Raw genomic sequence first — 25,230 nt, 5'->3', positions numbered from 1 at the left:
CGTTTGGCCAGTTTGTGATGAAAACCATGGCGAAACAGCTGGCAGCTCAAGTAAACAATTAATGCTAGGCACTGATATAAAAATCAACTCATGCTTAGAGCTCATCTTTAAATAGAGTGCTTAAGTTTTCATATTTTAAGATTCAAAATCAAACATTGTTTTGTCATTTGTCTATAAAATAATAGTGTATGTTTATTATCCTGTTTATTTTTCGATTTTTAATTTATTTATTAAAGTTGAAGTTTTTGGAAAATAACGAAATGCTAACTGCGCTATAACTTCGAAATCTAAATCATTTTATAAATAACTGTCAATTTACACTTCATTGGATATACTAATAATTCAGTATTAAATGCATTTCAAATATCAATCTGGACTTACATTTTTATTACAGAGTTTGGCCCAAAGAGGCATTGATACTGCGTACATACAACCGGAAATGACGAAGAGCAATCCTACCGTCGATGCGCTTAAATTAAACTGCAAAAGACAGAAAAATAAATGCAATGTTTTAGAGTAGATTTTCAAATAAATTTCTCGCATGATTAAACCTTGTTATTTCGCAATTAACTAAAATACTTTAATTCGTTTAAAATAACCAAAACTTGTTTTTGAAATTAAATGCTAATTAATATCGTAAGTAAAATTAAAATACTGTTTTTTGAAATAAAGAAAAAACATCGATATTTTGTTGATTAACATTTGTTAATATGTTAAACTGTTAACAAATGTAAAAAAAAAACTTGTCCTTTTAAATTACTGTCAATCTAATACTTTAAATACGGAATTATAATCAGCAGTGATTTATAGCAAAGTTTATTAATATTTGGAAATCTAATCTATTAATAATATTATCGTTAATAGAAGTATTTTATAGAAAATTAATAATTCTAATTATTTTTAGCTATTACTGCAATAAGAATTCAGTCGGAATGCATTCGAATATCCAGAATAAGTTCATAAAATGTTACCTGTCGTAGATGAGGTTCCAAAGTTGTGAGATTGAAACCGAGTATCATAGATGAAACTGCAATCATAGTGGAACTCATGACCACGTGAGGGAGGATGTAAAATTTCAGTATATTCGTAGGATTATTTTTTTGCACAGCCGGCTCTGAAAACACAGATACGATTGAAAAAAAAAAATAATAATAATAATTAATTAATAAAATCAATGATAATAAAACCCACAACATTCTCGATTATGTTAGCTTCTCGTAAAGATAATTAATATAGTCATTAGTATTACCTGTGGATTGTTTCAGATCAAGTAATTTCCTACACGGTGGAAAAATGGTCCGATGGATATGAACTCTTCCAGCAAGACAATTCCCAAAGTCACAACGCTCGCACTGGGCAAGTGTGGTTCGAATAGCACATCCAAGAATTCTGCGTGCTCTTCTAGTCACTTAATTCTTCTGATCTGAATCCCATCGAACATTTGAGGGATCGTGTGGTAAGCAGCTTCCGCCACTCAACACCAGTGCCTCGCTTGATCTCTGACCTCCAGAATGCTATTATCTCTTGTTCATCCAGAATACCTCCAGTCGAGTTCCTAGTTTAGTGGATTCGATGCTAAATGAGTGCAAGCGGTTATCTCGCCAAAAGAGGCCCAACGTGCTGCTCTCATGCGCCATGATATTTGGGCTCATGAGTGCAGGTACACTAATGGTTAAAAAATCCAGGAATCACGCTCTAGAAGCTAAACGTTCTCAGCTTAAATTCAAAATTTTCCATAATATCTTCCCTTTCCATTCTTCTTTACATACAGCCCTGTTTTGATTATTGTAAGATACTTTCAAAGATAAAGTAAGAAAGATTGAAAAGTACGTATTTCAAACTCTTACCTGATTTTCCTTTCAGTCGTTTCCTACCTTAGGTGACTTTGTAGGCATTGCCCACAAAGTATTCCTGGTGAGATTTTTACAGGGCAGTTCACCATTGCTTTCCCCAACCCTCCAATTTTATTCGGGCTCGGAGTATGACTGGGACGTATTCATGACTGTAATCCATGTGTGTTCACGAGACCAATTTGCCTGTTCTGGGGGGCGAAAAACCCGAGTTTCCGGGTGAAAAAAAAATACTTTACCTCCTTATGAGACCGGTTAACTCACCTTTAGTCGTAAGAGACCGTATAAAGGTTCCTCACGTCACTCACCGACGGGAATCGAACCCAGGACTTTCCGAACAGAAGGCTTCGTATATACTGACTGAGCTACGGAGGCTCTCGCATCTCCAATCAAGATAATGTATAGCTGAACCTTTTCTGAAACAAAACAGATCTCCAATTTTTTCATCCTACAAAAAAACATGGGTTCTTTTTCGTTTAAAACACTATGTTATATGAAATAAGACCCGTGTAAATCTCAAATGCGCCCAAATTTAGAATATTGTTCTCATATGTGATATGGTGCACCTAACACATCATTCTCTCCAGAAAAGGAAACTCCTGTTAATTGGTATCCCCTCTCCTAGTCTCGGACCACTTCCTCAGCTTGATGACTGAGAAACGTTCTTTCTGAATACTTTTTATTGTTATTTTCCTGATTGCTCTTCTTATAAAAGAAAGTGGCGACCAGTTAATAAAAAAAAAGCTATAAAAAGGAGTCTCTCTTCAACATTAACGCACCGTTCGACTTAAAATTTATCAAAACCTAACCCCCTGTTTATGCCATCCTTCGGAAGCTTGTTCCGTTTATCAAGTGATTCTCAACTATGCCTTTGCGGACACAGTTTGAAGTTGACAAAAATCAATGTCTTGCTAGCATCCAACAAAGAGGACACTGAGTCGTTATCTATAAAAAGCCGAGGGACGACATAAAAATTTACTGACACACTAAGGGAACTTATGGGATAAAATATGCCATTGGGAACCTTTTTTCCCCTACTTACATGTAATATAAAGTTTCTAATCTGTTGTATATGAAGTCACAGAAGAATAAAATGAAACTTATTAAAAATGGTAACAGATTAATTTCATAAATTTACCAAAATTTAAAAATAATTATGATTCAGTGTAATTTAATTACCTATAGAAGGTATGCAGAAAACTGTAGTAACTCCACAAGTTAAGAGAGCGCTGCCACAGGTAACGAACGGTAACATAAAGCCACTTGCCTATATTAAATTAAAAAAAGAATAATAGATAAATTATAAAGCCGAAATAATGATATTACTTTACAGTCGATTTAGAGTGAAAATTCGATCAAAATGGTTTAATACTCGAACTCCAATCAATAGGGTGTTGGTTTGAATCCCACTGTTGGGGACAGGGATGTTTATGAATGCCTTTAGGGAAGGGTGGGCGAATTGCATTCACCGGGGGACTACTTCACCTTGCTTACTACAGGCTGGTAAAAGGGTTACAGGCAAATTCATCGAAAAACAATTAATCGAAAGACAATTCATCGAATGCAATTCATCGAAAAAGCAATATGCCGAATAAACAATTCGCCGAACGACAATTCGTCGAAAAGGCAATTCATCGAATGACCAATTCCTCGAAAGACAATTCATCGAATGACCAATTCCTCGAAAGACAATTCATCGAAAAAACAATTCTCCTAAAATTATTCGATGAATTCTTTCATAATTCATCGAAAAGTCATTTTTCTTGCAAACTATTGTTTAGAAAATGTTCAGTAACAATGCGGTACGTTACCCATGATACAGACAACATATGGAAGTGGGCATTAAAACGTAATAATTATTTTATTGCATTTTATAACATTTAATGTAAGTGTACATCCTGCTTCATTGTACAGTTAGCGATTTATCTGTAGGGAAGACAGGAGTACCACATGCACTTATCTCTCGAATAACCTCGAAAACATGTAATTGCAGTTAATAAGGGGAAGAATAGGCTAAGAAATTCGTTCTACCAAATTTTGTCACAATAAGTCTAGTCGATTGAAATTAAAAATTTCATTAAATTTGATCCATCCAGAGCGAAATTGCTGATATCATTTAGGAACTTCTTTACGAAAATGTCATGATACAAGTGATCCATTACGAACTAAAACTGAACCGTGCATTCAGCTTCTTGTATTGAAAACTTCTGCGAATTCTGCTAAGTCTGCGAGTTATTGTATACATAATTTCGACACTTTTCTTTGTAGTCCCGAATATAGCTGAACTGAAAACTGGAACGGTTCAACTTTTTTTTGTAAAAGTTTCAAATACGGAATCCAAATAAAATTTTTTCATTAATAAATGTAATAAATAAATAAATTTACTGAACGTAAGTTAGTAGGCCTAATACTGAGATGACTAGGCTTTTCCTCCTGGAAATAGGCAAATCGGACAAGAAAGACAATACGAATCCATATTGTTCTGTAATTATTCCTTAGTAAAGCTGCATTGCTATACCAACAATCATTATATTGAGGAGGATGAGGGAAAATAGCATTAATCATTAATATCACTACTAATAATACTAATACTACTACTAATAATAATAAATTGATTCTTTCATGTAAATATTTTTCACAATATAATAATAAAATATACAGGAATTCAGAGTAAAAATATTGGAAAACTTGAAAAAAATTCATTCCTGAAGATTTTTCAGTCATGTTTTTTATTTACTTATTTATTCCTGTTTCTGTTATTCCTCGACGACAGGAGTGACACGTGCACTTATCTCCCGAATAACCTCGAAAGCAAGTAATTGCCGTTAATAAGGGAAGGAATAGGCTAAGAATACTAATGAGTATATGCATGGGTATATTTCTGGGTTTTGAGGAGGTGATCGGTGCAGTTTGTTAAAAAAAAATTAAAATATTAAAATATTCTCTAGGAAAGGAAAATAATAAAATGAGGAATGATGAATAAAGAGTCTTAAAAAACAAACCTGTAAACCTTTTAGAAGCATATTCATTTGGTGTTATATTTAGATGAGCAGCGGTTGGAAGTCTTATTCGACTTTTGAAGGATGCCAGTGGTCGGCAGATCACAGAAAACACAGTGCTAAAGGAAATTGGATCGGGTTGAGTTGTTTTGAATTAAGGAAGAAGCAACTGGCCTTAAATCCCTGCGTGTTTTTCCAATTCGGTTCGCTTGTTTTTCGGCAAGAAAAAAAACAAGTTTCAGAGAGGAAAAACCTTCCACCCTCGTATGAGACAGGCTAACTCACCTTCAGGTTAAACGCCCTGATAAAGGCGCTTGACATCCTTGATAAATGTAGGATGCTATAAATTCTAAATGCTGCTATTTAGAATTTATGATCAGAGATGTTGAAGCCTAGATTAATATCATGGCTTTTATGACGTCATTAAAAGAGTTTTTTTTAAGGGGAAGGGGCAGACTACTGCATGTGGCGACAAAATTTCTAAGGTCGGCCCTGGGGCCAGTCCTGGTGAATATGTGTTTGAGGTAGATATTGAAATCCCAAGTCGTATATTGTCTGTTGGATTTCATAAGCAGGTGCATTGTCCTGCAAAAGCAACACGCCTCTGCTTACTTTCTCGAACGATTTTCCTTCAGTACCTCCTTCAATTTCTTCAGAGCTGCTATAACAGTTTCACCTTTCTTGAGGTAAGGTAAGGATTACACCATTCATATCCTAAAAGACAATGGCAAGAACTTTCACTGCTAACTGTTTGGTTCGAAACGTCTTTGGCCATGGAGAACCTTTGTGTCTCCACTCCATTGACTGGTGTTTGTTCTCTGGGTCATAGTGACGAAGCCATGTTTCATCAACGGTTAGAATATGAGCTAAAAATTTTCACGAGGATGAAATCCCTTTATGAAATGTTCTTTTGACATCTCAACTATACCCGCCTCAGTGGATATCATTCACTGCAACCAGTATGCCCCGCCAAAACAACGCTTTCCGAACGAAATAGGATAAATAGTAGTTATAAATAGTAGGATAATAAAAAGATATATACCTCTCAAAATAATCCGAAACAAACAAACAAAAAAAAAATTGCACACACATCTTCGCCCCCACATGCCTTATAATTCATTTTTCGGTGAACTGTATTTTCGATGAATTATTGGTTTTCGATCAATTGCGTTTCGATGAACTGTCTTTTCGATTAACTGCTCATCGGTGAATTGCTTTTTCGGGGAATTGTCTTTCGATGAATTGCTTTTTCGATTAATTGTTGTTCGATAAACTGATTTTCGATGAATTGTTTATTCGGTGAATTGCTTTTTCGATAAACTGTTTTTCGATGAACTCTCCGGATACCGGTAAAAGCTATGTTCGGTGTATAGTGGTTTTCTAAAATATCTAATGCTTCGCCGCTCACAGTAATATTAATATCATATGGGATAACAGACTTTCGTAGTTGAGAGATTCACATAAAAACATTATGAACATCAGAAATTAATCAGATTTATATTTCTACATCTTTAAACGTAGATGTAACACTACAAGTAAATGTGATTTATGAAAGTGTTATGCCTTTTTGGAAAACGCTAGAGCATTTTGAATAAGAGCGGGTACGACAGCTAATTCTTTTAAGTAAGGGTGGTGAGAGAAATACTGGACACTGCTGCCCTGCCTGCACTTTGTATATCGACCAGTGATTATTATCTGTTACAAGTGCGCCTGTGTCCTAAGATTCACGAGGCCGCTAGTCCACTGATTGGCGGAGTCAGTAGAAAACATTGGAAATTAGGTTTGGATGTATGTGAGATGTGTGTGGGAAATAGAAAACGAACAGTCCTACCTTCGGGAGAAGCATCAGCATCTACTTCAAAACTTATTTATTGTCAGAAAATTACGCATGAGGCTGACGATTTAGCGTGTGCAGTTGCAGAAGGAGGCGTTTGCATATCATTCTGTGAAACATGACTTCGTTTAGAAAGTAATTGTTCTAAATTAAGAATATATATTTTCGATTCCACGTTTTCTTGTGCAAGTACAAAAAGTGAAGCTGTCAATATACTGACCCCCTCACTGGCAGAACTTCAAAACGGTTAAAGTCAGTTTTATATCTGTGTCATCAGACGCTTTCAATAGAAAAATCAGTTGGGTGAATTCCAATAATGACTCCATTTTTTTTCATCCAATTCATGAGATCGGACTCAACCTTCCGGAAGTTCATTCTGTTGAAAGTGAAACATCTGACATTATTGTGAATGCTATTGTACAGTAGATTCAGTCAAAAAAGTTCACGATTGAAGATAACATTTGTTTTGAGGTAATAATACAAATATAAATTTTATTAAATTAAGAAATGCATGGAACAGAAATGTAATTGGAATTGCCTGCTTACACTAATAACAGAAACAAGGGAAGAACCGAACAAATTAAATTATGTGAGTTGAAATGGTTTAATTTTGGAATTCTACAATTGCGCTTTTGGAATCTTTTGTTTTGTTTGAAGAATATTTGCCGGTGCTTGTATTTTTAATTGGGTCAATTTATATCCTGTACTGGAATTGGATGAAATTGTAAAAGGGCTATTTCTACATCATCTAAATTTGATGAAACATTAAAACAGACAACTTCTTCAACCAGACCACAAAGTACATAAATATTTACCAAGAACAATTATTCTGCTTATTTTATTTATTTTTTAATTTTTTAGATAATAATTAATACAATGTTTTTTTATTTTGCTTTAATGTACACGGTTGTATTAAAATAAATTATAAACAACGTGAAAATTTTATTTGAAAATAGTTTATAACAGAACTATTTCATAGGTCCAACATATCAGTCCATAAATAAATTCCAAAATATTATATAATTTTAATTATTGTTATCCCTTCTCCACTCAAAAATGTCCCAATTTAGATAAATTATATAATCATCCGAGTTAACACACTTCACAGCACCATCCTTTAATTTTTTTGCATCTTGTTGACAAGAAGAAACATAATGAAATAAAAAAAAATCAAATACAGCAGATTTAATTCAATAACATCGAGGGATTAATTAACCGCGTTAATTAGGGATACCTGCAGATTTAATTCAATAATAATAATTTAATATCCTTATAAGGACTGGCTTAAAGGGACGAAGCAAGAATGCCTTTCATCTTCCCCGTTATCTGTAGAGGACAGTGTAGGGATAAGGTTTTATTGAGCATTTAAAGCTCTGATCATGGCAGGAGGGTAACAGCAATAGCCGAGCCTCAGTTAGAACTTCATTGGCTACAGCATTGCCATCCATTACCCTCCAAGGGTATTGGATTGAATGAATCAATCACCGCATCTCACGGTCGATTGATTCACCAATCAATAATTTAATATATCCAATCAAGCATATTTTATATATGTCTTATATTTAAAAATAAATGGTATATGAAATTCCTCAAGCGCTTTTTCCTTTTTTCCTTTCATTTTTAAAAGGTCATTAATAATTTGTAATGACATTGAATTTTTCTTTCCTGCAACTTATATTAAACCTGATAAGAAACCAATTTTCTTTCTTTTTCTTTCTTTTTTTGTGTGTGGGGGGGGCAATATTTTAACGTATTAAACTGTTTGGCATCTTCACATCTGAGCTAAGTAAGTATCTGAGCTAATATAAGGTGGAACATTATTTGTGATGATGTTTTAGAAGCAAACGTTGCTTTTGATTAGTTAAAATAAAATATAAAAATAATATAGTTTCGTGAGAAGTATAATAGACTTTCCAATCTAACAAAATAAAATAATAAAACTAAATTTCATATTCTGATAATATATAGCTTTCAATGTAAAGACTATATTTTATGCGATACTTACTTCATAGAGGGCGCCACCTATTGCTGGACCCACTATTAGACCTAATCCAAACATAGTTTCGAGATTTCCCTGCAATAAGAAAAATTAAGCTTTGGATGTGCAAATTCACTTTTGGTCACATATTCCAGTCATAATAACCATTTAGCTCTGAAGTGACGTCATCACTTGCAATGGTATTTACACAATATTTACTTGAAACTTAAAATACGAAATGCACAATTTAATCAAACAAAATTAGCACTAGTGAGAATGAGCGATATGTAATTAATACAGAATATCAGAATCAAAATGATCGAATTCACAACAGCTAAAATTTACATGATGGCAAGAATCCGTTGGTGTTTGCACTTTACTTTTCCGGTTTTTTTTGAATAAAATATGCTTATCATTTTGCCTGCCCGTTCGCTCCTCTAAGTACCTATTTGTATACATTCAGGTAGCCTTCCTTTGAATTTTGCGTTGTAATAAAAGAGAAAATATTTTCTTTCTTCAGCTCAAGATACAGAAAAGGAAACAAGCCTTACACTGTAGTCCCCATAGAACTGACATTAATGATTCCCGCGTACCAAATTTTTAATCCATCATTCAAACACCATGAGTAACAAATAGTTACGTATTCAACATAATCACTTATGTTCTAGAATCCAATATAATTTTTTTTTAATCAGTTAGTTCTCGCATCAGGTTTTCCTCCAGGAAATAACTCTAGGATTTATGCGATAAAATGGATTTAGCTAACTACTGTAGGATATATCTGCACTCACTCAGAACTCAGTGGAAATGCACTTCAACCTCGGTGATGCACGCAGACTGCCGATTGCATTTCCCCCCTTTTTATGCTGAAAATTAACTTACAGTAAGCTGTCCTGAAAACCGGAATGCTCTAAATATACAGGGTGATCAAAATTAAAGTATCCCTCTTGAAGCCTCGTAGAGCGCCACCTAGGGATCAAAATGCTGCGAAACTTTGCAGGAATACATTGTGTGTCAGGCGGAATCGTTACCTAAGAAAAATATTCCAAACTTAACCACCAGGGAACGCTGCAATGCCACAGTCTGCATCCTTTGCACGGTGTGTTCAACGGCAGAACGCAGCTGGTCGGGACTGATGTTACGCACATGCTGCGCTGTCTTTCAACGCTGAAAAGTTATCAGGATGATCCCGATAAGCCGTGTCTTTGAGAAATCCATATAGCCAGGTCACAGATCAGATGAACGAGGCGTCCTTACAGTGAGAAAAGCATGGCTGATCACTCTGGAACCTCCTATAAAGATTGACCGATGTGTAGATAGAGAGACCCCATCCTTGATGAAAATGACTGAATCCATGCACAGGCGCTGCTGTAGTTGTGGCACAATAAAACTGCTCATCATATCGCGATACCTCTCGGCAGTAACTGAGCAGGTCACAGCACCGGTCTGGCGAATGTCCTCAAAGAAGAATGGTCCAATGATAAACGAAGCTGTAATCTCGCACACCAGACATTTTTTTGGGTGAATGCTAAGGAATTTGTTGGATTGCGTGCGGGTATTGCGTAGCCCATTCACAGCTCCGTTCAGGTGAAAGGGAGCCTCATTTCCCCACAAAATCATCCCCGGCCATGCAGTGTCTAACCCCACTAATGTGAGGAATATTAAAGCGAATATCAATCGATTTTCAAAGTCCTGCGAGCATAACTTCTCTGCAATGGGTAGAAATACAAAATTTAAGTGAGTGTTGTATGGCACATGTATGCCTCTTGATACAGCAGGAACTACCGCTGTTATTCATGGCCTACTCTACAAAGGCAGTAGCAACTTCTTTCACTTGTGAACTGATTGGTTTGCGATCTCTGCTAGGTGTAACTCCCAACGATTCCGTTCCTTCAAAACGACTAATCATTCGCGCAGATCACATGAGGATAGTGAACCTCGTCGACGTTTGTTCAGGTGACGAAATTCACAGAGGGTAGCAACAGCATTGCAAGGTTTATGTAGTACAGCTTCACGAACAAAGCACGTTGGGGCGAGGTCAGTGCCGTCACTGTGGATGTTAACTAGAATCAGGGAAAAATCCCATGTCTATCTTTTTAAACCCTCTTGGCACCTGCCGAGTTGCGTGATATGCAAATTCCAAACTTTCTTTGCTGAAGAAAATGATTTTCCCCAGAAATTCGTGGTATATCATCATATAATCAAGTTTAAACCGCCAGCCGATTAAATCCAGCGTTATGTAGCACTCCGCTCATGGTATCTCTACTGGACTGTTTACAGCATCCAACCATCTGTTTATTTGGGGTGGCACTTTCCTCCTTTTGTGATTTTTGATATGAATACACAAGTATAGATTTTATGGAAACCACACCCTCGAATGGGTTTCACGAATTTGCGGTATAATGTTGCGGTGTGTAGATTAAGGCTACGATATCCAAGAAATCCTACTCAAGGGACCAAATAGCGGACTGACATGTGATAATACTCTGAATAATCCGTAAGAAATGAGATAATCACAATAAGATTGAAAATTACTGTAATAATTAAATTATATAAAAATTACATATTTCGCTGTCTCGCCTTTTAACATCAGTGTGTGTAAGAATGAGGAGCCACACATTCTTTGTTTATCTAAGAAAAACTGGAGTTCTTCCCTGAAAAACCGAAAATCGGCTAGAAAATATGCGCGCAAAAAAAAAAAAAAAAAAAAAAAAAAAAAAAAAAAAAAAAAATCCTACTTACGAAACGTGATGCAATATTATCCGGAAACTCCATGGCTATAATGGCAAAGGCAGAAGTCCTGTACGCAGCTGCACCAATCCCTTCAGTTATTTTTATGACGAATGCCAATGCAATAAACGAGAATCCAGGTGGACATTTATCAAGAACCCTCAAAAGGAAATATATCGTTATTTCATAAATTTAAAATAAGTTCAAGTTAACCTGGAAAATGCACAATTAAGGAAAAGACGCATCACCTTACTGTAACTTACCCAAAGAGAACACAACACGTGCCTACAACGAACATGCCAGTGTTCAAGAGGAATTTCGGAGTCAAGCGAGATACCTGCAAGAGAGATCATTAATAGGGGAAAATATAACTAAAGGAAATACTTCCGGTTAAAATAATGAACCGTGATTATATCATAATCTGTGGTTCATCCCTAAATTCTCGGAATGTTAGATTCAATAATTATCATATATACCAAGAAATTACTTCCGTTTTAGAAGGTTACATATAATCCATTGTCTCTGCCTGGGCCTGAATGCACGATGTGTGCAAAAATGCTTAATATGCTAAACTGTGGTATTCTATTCCTGAATAAGAACTATCTAGTTGTGACTAAGGAGTCAAGCAAACGCAGAAAAACTGCGACGATTGTTCTGCTTATAAAATAAAAGAATTTCGTAATATCAAAATCAAACGAACAAGATCTTATATAATATATATGCAATCAACCCGTATATATATACGGGTTGATTTTGTTGGATGCACTCAACGTATATATACGTTGAGTGCATCCAACAATGTTTTCATATATAGTCTTTCTATGTAAGCAAAATTATGGTGTGATTCAGTCTGGCTTTCCTGTAATACGCAATGATAATGCCCTAACTAAAATCACACTTTCAAATAAAGTATTTTTGTTTTTTTTTTAGATGGGGGAAGCAAGAATGCTTTCATATTCCCCGTTATCTGTAGAAGAAAATATGTGGATGTGGTGTTATAGAACTATAAGCCCTGGTCATGCCGAGGTAACGGCAATAGCCGAGCCTCAGTGAAAACTTCATTCGCATTGCCATCTGTTACAATCAATCTTCTATCTGCCGATAAGATGCGACGAATTTTTTTTTATTATTATATTCCAATGATGTTTTTAAGGAAACGTAAATGTCGATGTAATTATTGAATTTATCTTTGTTACAAGGCATATAAATGTAACATTGACGTCAAAAGGTATTAAATTACATTAAATGAAAATACGTAGGTATTGGAACGAATAAATGAATAATTTAAAAGATTTATCAGGCAGCATTTCTCGTCTTGAAACATTAAATACTGCTCATCCTTAATCACTGCATAATGTTACTTCATTTTAGGTTAAGGCGTGAAAATAGAAATGCTATTATGAGGTAGCTGACAGTTTCGTGGCCCCGCTTATTGAAAAATGTTTGCCTTCTTCTTTGAAGGTTCCATGTGTTTTGTGGATTAATGATTAGGTCCCCTATGATGGAAGACAGGATTCTGAATCTTTCCATAAAAAATGTAAATAAAAGAAAATTTCCTAATTTATTATTCTTTCTTTCATTACAAAAATATCTATGATAAATACCATTCAAGAAATATGTCTGTATTTTTAATAAACTGTATTGGCACTTAAGTGTCAATTTAGATTGAGAGTGATCATCGATTGTGATGTGACAGATTGTGATCTTCTGATTATATTGCGATACTGTGATTGATTAAGTGGTGTGAGATACGATTGTAGATTTTTTACTCTAGTTTTTGTGGGAAGTAGTAGCTGTTTCACACATAGATGTGGAGAGAACCACCCCACTAACACTTGCACTGAGCCTAGAACCAAACCGGTCAGATGTGCCAACTGCAATGAGCCCTCATCCGACAAATTATAAAGGATGCACCTACTATCCATAAAACAGATTGGCAGTAATTCCTCTCAACCTCGCATACAATTAAGGATGTAAAATTAAATTTAAAAAAAAAAAAGCAGATATTCATTAAACTAACAAAACTATGCCGAAGCGGTGCGTCCCATGAAAGAAACGTGCAGGATCAAACACATCCTAACTTGACTGCGGTTATTACTGCCTCACTCGCTGCCATGCTTCAAGATTTCAGTAAATCAAACCCATCACTAACCTCTACAAAAAGATTCCTTCAATAAATACACTCTGTCCTAACAGCACTTAATTATGATTAGAAATAAATTTCTTCCAAACTCCCTTTTAATTGCCGCTTGGAATGCCAACGTCCCCTCTCCAACAAGACTTCAAGAATTTTCACTAAGATACAATCCAGATATTATACTAATAAATGAAACTCACTTACGACATGCGGACAACCGGAAATTGAGAGGATATCTGCTCTGCGGAAAAAAAAAACTGGATTACAGAGGTGGTGGCACTGCCATTTTTATTAAAAATTACATTAAACATAATTCAATGACCAACCACAATTAGAGGTTACAGGCATGGAAGTTTACACCAACACAGCTGATAAGCTCAAAATCTATTCTGCGTAAAACTCACCAACCAAAACTTTACTATTGACTGAGTTAGACGACATTCTAGGGCATCAGGGAGTTCATCATCATTATCTGGGCATCTTAATTCCAAGCATCCAGCTTGGAATAGTAACACAAGCAATAAAATTGGTCGCATACTTTACAATTACACAGGATCGAAATACGTTGTAGTGGCTGGTTCTCCTGTGCCTATGCATCACAGTCCTTTGGCAGATCAGATGTCTTAGATATTGCTATCCTACACAACGTCAAATATCAATACCACGTCTAATCACTGAATGAGCTGTCATCCGATCACAACCTTATCTTACTTAAATTAGGCAACCAAGAACAATTATCTCTCTCCTCATTCCTGCATAGCGTGGGAAAGATTACCAAAAGCATTCCCCGAATACATTGGTCCAGTATCCATCATAAAAATCAAAGGAAGAAATTTACAAAGCAACAGAAATCCTCATTAATCAAATCAACAAAGCACTAGCAGCACTCACCAAACTATTTGTAAACCTAACCATCTTCCAGAAGATATTAAACAAAATTAGAGAGAAAAATAAAGCATGGAAAAGAAATTATTACACACGTGCTCCATAAGATAAAAAAACTCCTCAATAAAGTAAACAGTTCAGTCATAGAAGCTCTCAAAAATCACAGAAACCAGCAGTGAGAAAATAAGTAATCATCTCTTAGGCCGGAAGATCATTCACTCTGTAAATCTTTAAAAAATCTCAGAAACAAACCTCTATCCCTCCCCTATGCAATCAGATCTCGGTTGAGCACACATTGATGCTGAAAAAAGCAGAAGCTATAGGAAGTAATCTGGAGAAACAGTGCAGTTCTGCATAAGAAAATTTAAACATCCGTCATGTTTATAAGGTGCATCGTCATGTTAGACGCACACTAAAACAACCTGACAATAATTGAAATCTGATTAATCATACTTCACCAGCAGAAATAATTAACATCGTCAAGTATCTCAACAATAAAAAAAGAAGCTGCAGGTCCCGATGGCATCACAAAGTCATCAAATTGCTACCACGCAAAACCTATAGTGCATCTTGTTAACATCATGAATTCAATCCTCAGAATGCAATATTTCCGTCCCTCTTGGAAAATTGCTGACATTGTTCCAGTTCACAAGCAAGGCAAAGACTCATTTACCTCAAAATTACTGCCCCACCAGCCTGTTATCAAATCTAGGAAAAACTGCCGAAAAAATTATCCGCTCCAGACTTCAAGAATCAGCAGAGAGATTAAATATTATGCAATATGAACAATTAAGACTTTCGTCGAAATCATATTACCACCTCACAAATTCATCGTTTAATACAGTGAATTACTACGGGATACAACTGGAAGCAACACACCGGTGCTGTTTTCCTTGATATCGCAAAGGATTCTAAAAAAATTTGGCACTATGATTTGCTTTATAAAATTATCACTGCTAACATATCAATGAATATGATTTAATGAAGTCATACCTTAACAATAGAAAAACGAAAGTCAAAAGTAATAGAACCAGTTCTACCCAATGTAGAATTTTGGCTGAAGTTCCATAAGTATCCTTACTGGCCCAGCTTTTGTTTGCAATCTACATGGCAGATATCTCACAGAACCCCATGGCATCCATCGTGCATATGACACGGCAGTATTGGCTAGACCACTCCGTCCCCATCTTGTAACAAAAAAAACTTCAAGATAGCATTTCAATGCTATAAAAATGGTTCTCAGACTGGACATTGCAAGTAAACCCTAAAACAAGTGTAGCCATACTCTTCACCAGAAGACTAGCATCTCCCAAAGGGGGAATTATTCTGTTTGGTACCAGAATAATGGGGCAGATAGAAACCAAACATCTTCGGTTACTACTACACTATTTGACTTCAGTAACCATATTAGGCACATCTGTATGAAACAACTATCGCTCACCTCTATCCCTTGATTAATCCACACAACAAATTAAACACAAGGAACAAATTGCTACTCTATCAGATGGTGATTCGTCCTATAATTACCTATGCCTTCCCAGCTTGGAGCCACACCTCCAAAGTTAACATACTAAAATTACTAAGGTTTACTAAGGAATAGCTAAGGCTTACTTCGATTCAGATAACGAGGAGTATGAAAAAACGTTACGCTTCACCCTTTTGAATCTAATTGAATCTAATGTCATTGTCACTTAATACCAGCATATTTAGTGTTAGCTGCACAATAATCAGTTTATCACGTTCTGTAATAGCTGTAATTAAATTTAATGAGTGGTTAACTCACTTAACATTACAGTAATAATCAATGGAGAAAAATGTCAGTGTGATTAAGTCAATTTTTTTAGCTCCATTTTTTTTTTCTCTCAATAAGCCTTGTTCTTTCTTTTTAGGTTTAATGTATTTTATATTCCTCCTCATCTTCCTGTGACAGTTTTTCTATATAATGAAATTTTATTCTAAAATTATCTTCTAAGCAAGCCTTATAAGTTCATATAGATTAGTTGAAATGATATTAATGCCTATTAATAAATACGATATTAAATTAATGCTAAATTCAGCATGGATTCATTGAAGCCTTATGGAATATTTCAGTTATAGTAAGTAAATGTGAATTTTGCAATAAAACGCACTTACCAGTCGGCCGAATATAGGAGATGTCAGGAAAATTGATACGTGGAAAATTCCAAACACAAGTCCATACTCGGTAGGGGTCGCCCCTTTCAATTCAGCCTAATAAAAATGCTGCCTCGTTAAGAAGTAATTTAATAATATCCACACTATTAATTATATTTCGAATCAATATTAAACATTCTCAAGGAATTTTAATACTTTACGTTTGTAAAGGAATACAAATTGAAAGTTTGAAAATTCTAAAAATAAAAAATAAAAAGAAATGGTTAATTGCTTTGTAAGTTTGTGAAAAAAAAATTCTTAATATGCAACTTCCATATATTGCACTTAAAACAAAGCTTAATTATGCCGAGTCAGGAGTTTAGCTTTGACGATTAACGCCGACGGATATGTTCACTAGAGAGCTGCGTTTCTTTAGGCTTCACTATTCCACTTTCGGAGGTATTTCGTGATTCTTGAATTCCTTCTCTCTCTCTCTCTCTCTCTCTCTCTCTCTCCCTGCACGAAATATGTACGAGGTCAATGCCCGCGTAGGCCCCCACATGCAAAGAAGACCAGTGGTGGATATTTGGTTCCCAGGAAGCTAGGACATTCGTGAGCCAAGTAAGAACACGACATCACCCCCCCCCACACACACACACACACCACTTCCTTTTGTTAGTAGACTCTCCTAGTCTACAGGATCTTGCTGGCAGGTCCCTGGATCTGCGGGATTTTTCAATTGCAAGGAATAGCGTCATCATCGCCAATTGCGGGAAGGAAAATGACGCATACATAGAATCACTCGACAGAGGGTGGGCGCCCTCGAGCGATTTTCAAAAAAGCATTTCTCAACATTTTCAAAAAACTTATAAAAAAACAAAATTTGAACACGAGTGGCCGGCATCCTTAATTTTTACTCCTTGTCCAGAGAAGTTGACGAGGACGAAGACACTGCCCACATGGAAGAGAATCTGGAATTGGTGGTGTACACTCCCACAGACTTCGAGAGGTTCGTGCGCGCAAATAGTGCAAAACAACAGCCGCAGAGCCACCCAAGGACAAAGGAATGGATGAAGATGGTCCCATCTCGGAATTCTCTGCTTCTCCAAAAGAGAAGGTCCCCCGATCATTCTCCATGAAAAGCGCAGATGGACGTCCATAAGGTCCACCATGTCCGATCTGCAAATATCTTATAAAACAGCCAAAAACGTAGACGACAGCATAAAGATCCAGCCCGCCACGGTAATGGACTACAGAAGATTGACCAAATAGGTAGAATCAAGCGGTGCACAATATCACACCTTCTCCCTCAGCTCGGAGAACAACCTAAAGGTGGTTCTTCGAGGTGTTTCTGAGGACATATCTACAGATGAAATCGCCCCTGATCTCTGCTATCAAGACCACCAAATGATCAGAGCTGACAAGAGCCCAATGCCTCTGGTTTTGGTTGAAATCCATCAGGCCTACAAAAACATTTATGACTTGACATCGATCTGTGGATTTAAGATGTCCTGAACATCTTAGGAGAAGGGCTTCAACAGGACAATGCCACAGATGATGCCAGAAATTTGACCATGCTCAGAAACCGTGCAGGGTACATTTTAGATGCCTTAAGTGCGGGGAGAGCCACTCCACCAACACTTGTACCAAGCCGAAAACCATCCCGGCTAAATGTGCCAACTGCGGCGGCCCTCACCCAGCAAACTATAGAGGATGTATACAACACCCGAAGAATAGACGTCGGACTCAGCAACACAGTCTTCCTCCTTCTAGTACACGAAGCCGGTGGCTCCTGCTCCACAGCCAGAAGCTCACGTGCTGCAACCAGAGGCCTTTAAGAAAAGAGATCATCAACGGAAGACAAGAACTTATGGGGATCGCCCGTTCCAACAAGACAACACATGAACAGAATCAGCCAGCAGCACATACTAACCTGACCACTGTCATTACTGCCTCTCTAGTAAACATGCTACAAGACTTCAGCATGTCTAAACTTCATTAACCTCCACTAAAAGATTCCTACGTGAAAAACAATCCATCCTCACAGCACTTATAGATAAATAGAAACAAACTAATTCCAGACTCTCTGCAGATCGTTGCATGGAATGCAAAATGGCTGAAGAAACAAAATTTTGGAGCTCCATGACTTTACTCAGAGATATCAGACAGATATATTGTTCTAACAAGTGAGACACATCTAAGACCCTCGGACACCCCTAAGATAAGGGGATATCAACGTTTTAGGATATCCCTAATTTTAGGGGTTATCCCTAAAATTAGGGGATACAGAACCGACAGGGTAAATGACAAAGGCGGCGGCACTGCCATCTTTATTAAAAATAATATCAAACACCATTCTGTAAATAACCCTCCAAACTTGAGGTCACAGGCATAGGGATTTTCACAAGCTCGGCTGGCAGACTGGAAATCTACGGAGCCTTCAAAAGGGATTTAAATTCGAAGCATCTTGCATGGAACAGTAGAACCACCAACAAGACCAGCCATATCCTCGATCGTTGGGACAACTCATTCAATGATTTCAGGCTCTACTGAAATTTAATGTTTTGCAAGATAGCTATATCCAGGATGTCAGCAATGCCAAACCTACTGTGATGAGTTGGTTCCAACTACGGAGTCGTGGCAGGCCCACTGAACCAACTCATCACAGTACGTTTGGCACTGCTGACATCCTGGATATAGCTATCTTGCAAAACATTAAATTTCAGTACAGCCTAAAATCATGGAATCCGATCATAACCCAATTCTGCTCCAGCTGGGAAAACAAGAACATCTGTCTCCTCCCTCTCGCTCATTCATATCTTGGGAAAAATTATCAAAAGTACTCCCGGACTACATTATTCCTGTTCCTCATATAAGTTCAAAAGATGTTGAAACTGCAAGTCAAGTCTCACCCAACAAACTAACTCAGCTATAATGGCAGTCACATCCTCCACAACTCTCCCAAAGCAAGGTCGTCTGCCAGAAGACATTATGAACTTGATTAGGAAAAAAAAACAAAGCAAGAAAAAGATTCCAGAATAACCGCGCGCTACAAGATAAAAAGCTCTTAACAGACTAAACGGTTCAGTTAGAGATGCACTTAAAGCTCAATTATGGGAAGAAAAGTTAATTTCCATCTCACCTACTGATCACTATCTAGGAACTATTGAAGAATATCAGAAACAAAAACAGATTCCTTCCCCCTCTACATGCAGACCTGGGCCTTGATCATAGAGACGCAGAAAAGGCAGAAGCCATAGCTAAAAATTTAGAAAAGCAGTTCAAGTCTGCATATGAAAACTTAAAGCTTCAACCACTTGTACAAAATCCATAGACAGGTCAGATAGTCGTTAAAACATCCTGATACATGTGCTGACCAAATTGAACCCACATCACCACATTCTTGAAAAGAGGTGGGTAAAAATCGTGTAAGAAAAACTTGGAGAACAAGCTCGCTTCAGGCCGAATAAAAGTTGTGAGGATCAGATTTGCATTGTACCAAATTGGTTGAGAAATCATAGGAATGTGACAAAGATCTGTACTTACGTTTCGTGATCTGGAAAAAGGCATATGACAAAGTGCCCTGAGCTTTCAAAACACTACAATTATATGGGTAAATAGAACATTATAGAGAATAATTCATAGCCTACATTTAAGTTTTAAGTCTGCAAGTAGAATTTAAGGAAATACAGGAAGATAGTATGATGCAAAATCAGGACTAAGACAAGGATGCACATTATCTCCATTCTTATTTATCATCTACATGGACATGGATCACATTATGAATGAAAGTGGCATCAAGCCTGATATTAGAATTGGAGATGTCAAACTTAACTCTTTGCTTTATGAAGATAATGTTATACTCCTAAACACATCTGGTGTACCTCTCCAGGATTCACTAACTAAATTGAAAAACCATGAAAAGTGGCTGTAGCATATTAAACTTTAGTTTACATTCTCAATGGATAATCGTTAGAACAAGTAAAATATTTGGTATTTAGGCCCACTTTTAATGAAGATAGTACATTAAATTTAGAAATACACAACAGAATAAATCAGAGTAGAATAATAACAGAATAATGGTATGATGAGGAGCCAATTGAATGATTTTATATGGAATAAGAGAGAAATTGGCCAAAACACCAAAACTAGCAGTATAGAAATGAAGGACTTGTTCAAAAAAAACCCACAGATATGAGAGTTGTGTGAAAAATTAGGGGAGTGAATCGATGACATCAATGGCAGAATCATATTAAAATTGAGGATCTTAAAAAGGAACTTGATATTGTTAGCATTCAAGAATGTATGAACAGAACTAACCTAAGGTGGTATGGCGACCTAAACAGAATGCAGGAGGAAAGGTTAGCAAAACAGTCACCAGGTGTTTAATGGCAGGAAAGAGACCACGAGGAAGATCAAGCTTTGGGTGAATTGGTTCAGTCAGAAGTGGCTTAGAAACATTTCAAATGCTAGATACGAAAACATTGGAGTGGTGACAAGTAATAGACTAGTTTGAAGGAAAATTGTTGATAGATTAATAATATAAAAACTGATTATAGTGTTGTCATAGTTTCCTGAAAACCCCTGGAGGGTACATATCAAGAAATTGATGACGATGATAAAGAATTAACATTTGGAAAAAATTAAGTAAATAAGCTTGATTATAAGACTAAATTTAAAAGCTCTTATTTGCGAGTGGTCAAATCGGTGTATCTCCGAAAATCCTGCTCTATAGGCCAAATAGGGTACTTTTTCAATCCGCTTTAGAACTCTCTCGAGCTTATTTTAAGAGATGATTTTTGCGTGCCTTGCAGGGTACGCTGATGGCATGGAGGACTTACCAGGGAATGACTTCTCGAATCCCCGGGACTGGAGTTGTATAGCACAAAATAATGTTGTGGCACAGGTCTCTTTTGGTCATAATGTGGGATGGTAGTACGTAAGAGACCGCCACACTTTTGGATTTTAATTTGTATAATATTCATATAAGGGAGTTAGAAAGTGGAGGTTTTTTGTCTCTCAAGAAGGCAAAACAGTTTGAGGAAACATGTAATTAAAAGACACTGTCTTTTCAGCCATAGTTACTCTGGGTGTAATTACAACTAAAACCAAATAAAAAATTCATCATGTTAATTTTGGTTTCACTATTTGAGTCTGTTCACCCTAGGCTATTAGTCTTTTTTCTGGACATATTACATATTCCATTCTTTATCAATTTATCTTCACTGTTTGCGAAACATAATATAAGCCATGTCAAAAGAATCAGAGCGGAAAAGTACATGGATAGAACAGAGATAACTTTATCTGCATACTTTATCTCACATGACGTAGGTGGCATGTTGCTTTCAATATTCCCCTGACTCAGTGTAAACTTCTACTGAGTAGGACAGTTTTGAACTGCGGTAGAAGTAAGGTTATGAGGCTAATACGTTGTGCTTGTTTAGGTGTGTTCTTCTGTCCACCTTGCAAGGAAAAAAGTTAATTTAGAGGTTCGTCAATAGAAAGAGAGACACTAAGCCAATGTATTATGTCAGGGGTGTTCAACCCGTCGATCGCGGAGCGATTTTTGGTCAATCTCTTGTGTATTTCTCCTTGCTTACAAATTTAATTAAAACTGAAAACATAATATTTTATTTATCATTATTTTGTATTATTTTTAATTCGCTTTAAGTGTATTGCTATTGTTTATTTATTTTTCGTTAAAACAGTCAAATCAGTAATTTTCTTATAAGTCCGGGTAAATGAATTAATTTGGATCAGTGGAAGTCAAACAGCGAGCCGAGTAAATACGATTATAAGCAAAGTGTAAAAACTCGATTGTAGCTTAAATATTCCAAAGTACATTACATCGATTTTTACTTAGGTTAAGTCCTATGTGAATATTGTAAAAAAATAAACTTTGTTTGTCTCGGTATAGTTTGTATTAGATGTTTCTGTAAATAATTCTTTTGAAGCTCACTATATACTGTATACTGCTTTAATAAGAATATGTTCGAGTGTTAAAAACAAAGACAATGTTTTTGTCGCCGAAGCTGTATATGGCGACATTAGAAAGATTATTATTGAAACTTGTATATATGAGAAAGGCTTGCAGGCTCTAAGTGTAAACATCTCCGAAGTTAGTCAGAAAGAGTTCAAACAACTTTCCGATGGCCGGCAACTTACAATCAAAAGAAAGCGGAGGAGAACAAAACGCGTCCCGAACTTGGAACTTAAGATGAAAGACTCATACCGATTCTTTGGGGGGGGTTGCCAAACTTCATGCGAGGTCTCAGAGGAGGCCTAATAAAAAAGGGACTGAAGCAAGCAGAAGGGGTCCCGGTTCAAGAATTGCTGTCAGAGGACTAGAGGGGAAGACATGTTTTCGGCATTTGGTGAATTTGTGAAACTTCCGCTTTTTAAACTTGTGTCTATTACTACTTATGATGCTCCTGCAATGATAGTAAATCAGTAATAAATCAGGCTTCATTTCATTATGTAAAAACGATGACAAATACCCAGATTTTTTTTAACGTACCACTGTATTATTCACCAACAAGAACTGTGTAGTAAAAGATTAAACACAAAAGATTTTTTGGATATTACATTTAAAATTGTAAATTCTGTTCGAGGAAAAGCCCTGCAACGGCGGTTATTTAAATTGCAGGGGCAGATGATGATAGGGAACTTCTGTTGTACAATAATTTTCGCTGGCTAAGCAGAAGTCAATTTTTAGAAAGATTTCTTGTATTAACTAACGATATAAAAAATTTTCTTAATGAAAAAGGAGATATTTATCCACAATTGAATGATAAAAGATGGTTGTTACACTTATCATTTTTAGTAGATTTCTGTACGAAATTAAGCAAATTAAATTTAGAGTTACAAGGCAGAGATAAAAATTTAATTCACATGTTAAGATCAATAAAAATTTCCATTAAAGAAAAATATAAATGATCGCTAATTTAGACATCTCCCATATTTATTAAATTTTTTTTGAACAAAATCAAGAAATGCTTCGCTATGATTTAAAAGGATTTACTCGTGAAATAGAATTAGTTGAGGAAGAAATAAATTCAAGATTTAAAGATTTTAATAAAACTGAAATGATTGTATCTTTTATCAATAATCCATTTCAAGAATACTTGAACATCACAGAAATTTCAAATAAAATTAGCGGGCTGTTTGATATAAACCAAGCTGAAGTAGAATTTGAGATAATAAACATTCAGAATACTTTACGTTTAAAACAATGAAGTCATTTGGAAGTATGACCATGGAAAATTCCCAATATTAACTGATATTGCGCGAAAAATTCTGTCGTGTTTCGGATCGACATACTTGTCAGAATCCGCCTTTTCAAATATGACTTAATAAAAAATCAATTAAGAAACCAAATTACAATTGATCATTTGGATACACAAATAAAGTTTTTAGTTGTGTATTTTTTTAGTTGTTTTTTTGTGTAATCAGATATCAGGTTGGAGGAACGTGATCTATATAAGACAGTAGATCGCCGAATAACGTTTTATAGAAAAGTAGCTCCGGTAGTAAAAAAGGTTGAATACCACTGTATTATGTCTTCCCTGCATGTGTTCTACGGTTTGTTTGTCTTCCCGTTTTCAGTTCAGTTATTATTATCGGTTACTCCATGGATTTCTTAGTCTCATCAAGAGAGGCCTTAAACATCATGTCAAACACTATCCAACATTTGCGCATAATCTATCACGCCTCTCCTTAGACTCATTCACAGATGAAGTACTCACGACTACCTCTGACAACGCGTTCTACCCATCCCCCCCCCCACACACACACATCGCCTTACACTTCAAGCAAAATATCTACTCCAAATATCCTTGTTAATCACACTCTTACACAATTTCCAGAGGTGAATTGTCGTTCTCTCTCCTAATGCACTACCGAAAAAAGTCAGTGTCAATCTTGTAAAAACCCTTCAATAACTTCAATGCTTCTATCATTTCTCCTCTATCAGGCCTATGAGCTGGTTCATGCAGCCCACAGACTTTCAGTCTACTCTTATAGGGAGCATTTCACACACCTGCACAATCTTTGTCACTCGTCTCTGGATCCTCTCCATCAAAGAATCCAGGTTACTAGATCTGTCCTCAAGAACATGACCTTATTAATTCCTTAAAAGTGAAACCAAGAACTTTTCTATCCATGCTTCTCGTGTTCTTGTAGGTATGGAATAATTTGTTGTGATGTTTTGGTGCAACCTTTGCGATATGCCCTCTCAATTCTTTGTCCGGAATAACCCTTAAGGGACTTGGGGGGGGGGTTATTCCGGACAAAGTAAATACGAATAGTACACAGTATGTAACATCATCCTCTAAAACCGCATTACCTTACACTTCGCTACGTTAAACTGTCAACCTATTTAACTATGTCCATATACCGCCAGCATATTTAAGTTATCCTGCAAGATCTCTACATCACCTTTATTGAGTGTGGCTCTTCCAAATTTTGCATCATCAGTAAACAAGTAAATATTTCCTTTCAAATTACTTTCAGTATCATAATCTACAGATTAAGCAACACAGGGCCACTGAGCATTGAGGTACACCTCCATTAGTCACCTTCCTTCCTCTGGACTCAGCTCCTCCATAAACCAGTATTTGATATATGTTCATCAGTCACCCTTTAATCCAAATCACCACCTCCAAATCCATTCCCATTTGCTCCAATTTATGCAACAGTTCCGTGTG

The 25,230-nt window shown here is 36.3% G+C and overlaps 1 protein-coding gene across 3 annotated transcripts in view; it reads right to left on the bottom strand.

The window, feature by feature from the left end:
* The window catches only part of LOC150107004 (MFS-type transporter SLC18B1-like), a 52,729-nt gene that overhangs the window by 11,768 nt on the left and 15,731 nt on the right, over positions 1-25,230 (bottom strand). For all 3 annotated transcript variants that reach the window (XM_090392882.1, XM_090392881.1, XM_090392883.1), the window contains exons 3-9: positions 16,547-16,642; positions 11,655-11,728; positions 11,404-11,551; positions 8,689-8,757; positions 3,030-3,117; positions 972-1,114; positions 382-480 (exon numbers count right to left, since the gene is read on the bottom strand). In XM_090392882.1, the coding sequence (XP_090249008.1) occupies positions 382-480; positions 972-1,114; positions 3,030-3,117; positions 8,689-8,757; positions 11,404-11,551; positions 11,655-11,728; positions 16,547-16,642 (717 nt within the window). The remainder of the gene's footprint in view (positions 1-381; positions 481-971; positions 1,115-3,029; positions 3,118-8,688; positions 8,758-11,403; positions 11,552-11,654; positions 11,729-16,546; positions 16,643-25,230) is intronic.

The sequence above is a fragment of the Typopeltis vanoorti genome, chromosome 5, assembly GCF_054136105.1.
Source record: "Typopeltis vanoorti isolate ZY-2024b chromosome 5, IOZ_Tvanoo_1.0, whole genome shotgun sequence".
Classification (NCBI taxonomy): Eukaryota; Metazoa; Arthropoda; class Arachnida; order Uropygi; family Thelyphonidae; genus Typopeltis; species Typopeltis vanoorti.
Note: the sequence above shows the minus strand (reverse complement) of the source record. Positions and strands in the feature narration are given on the sequence as shown.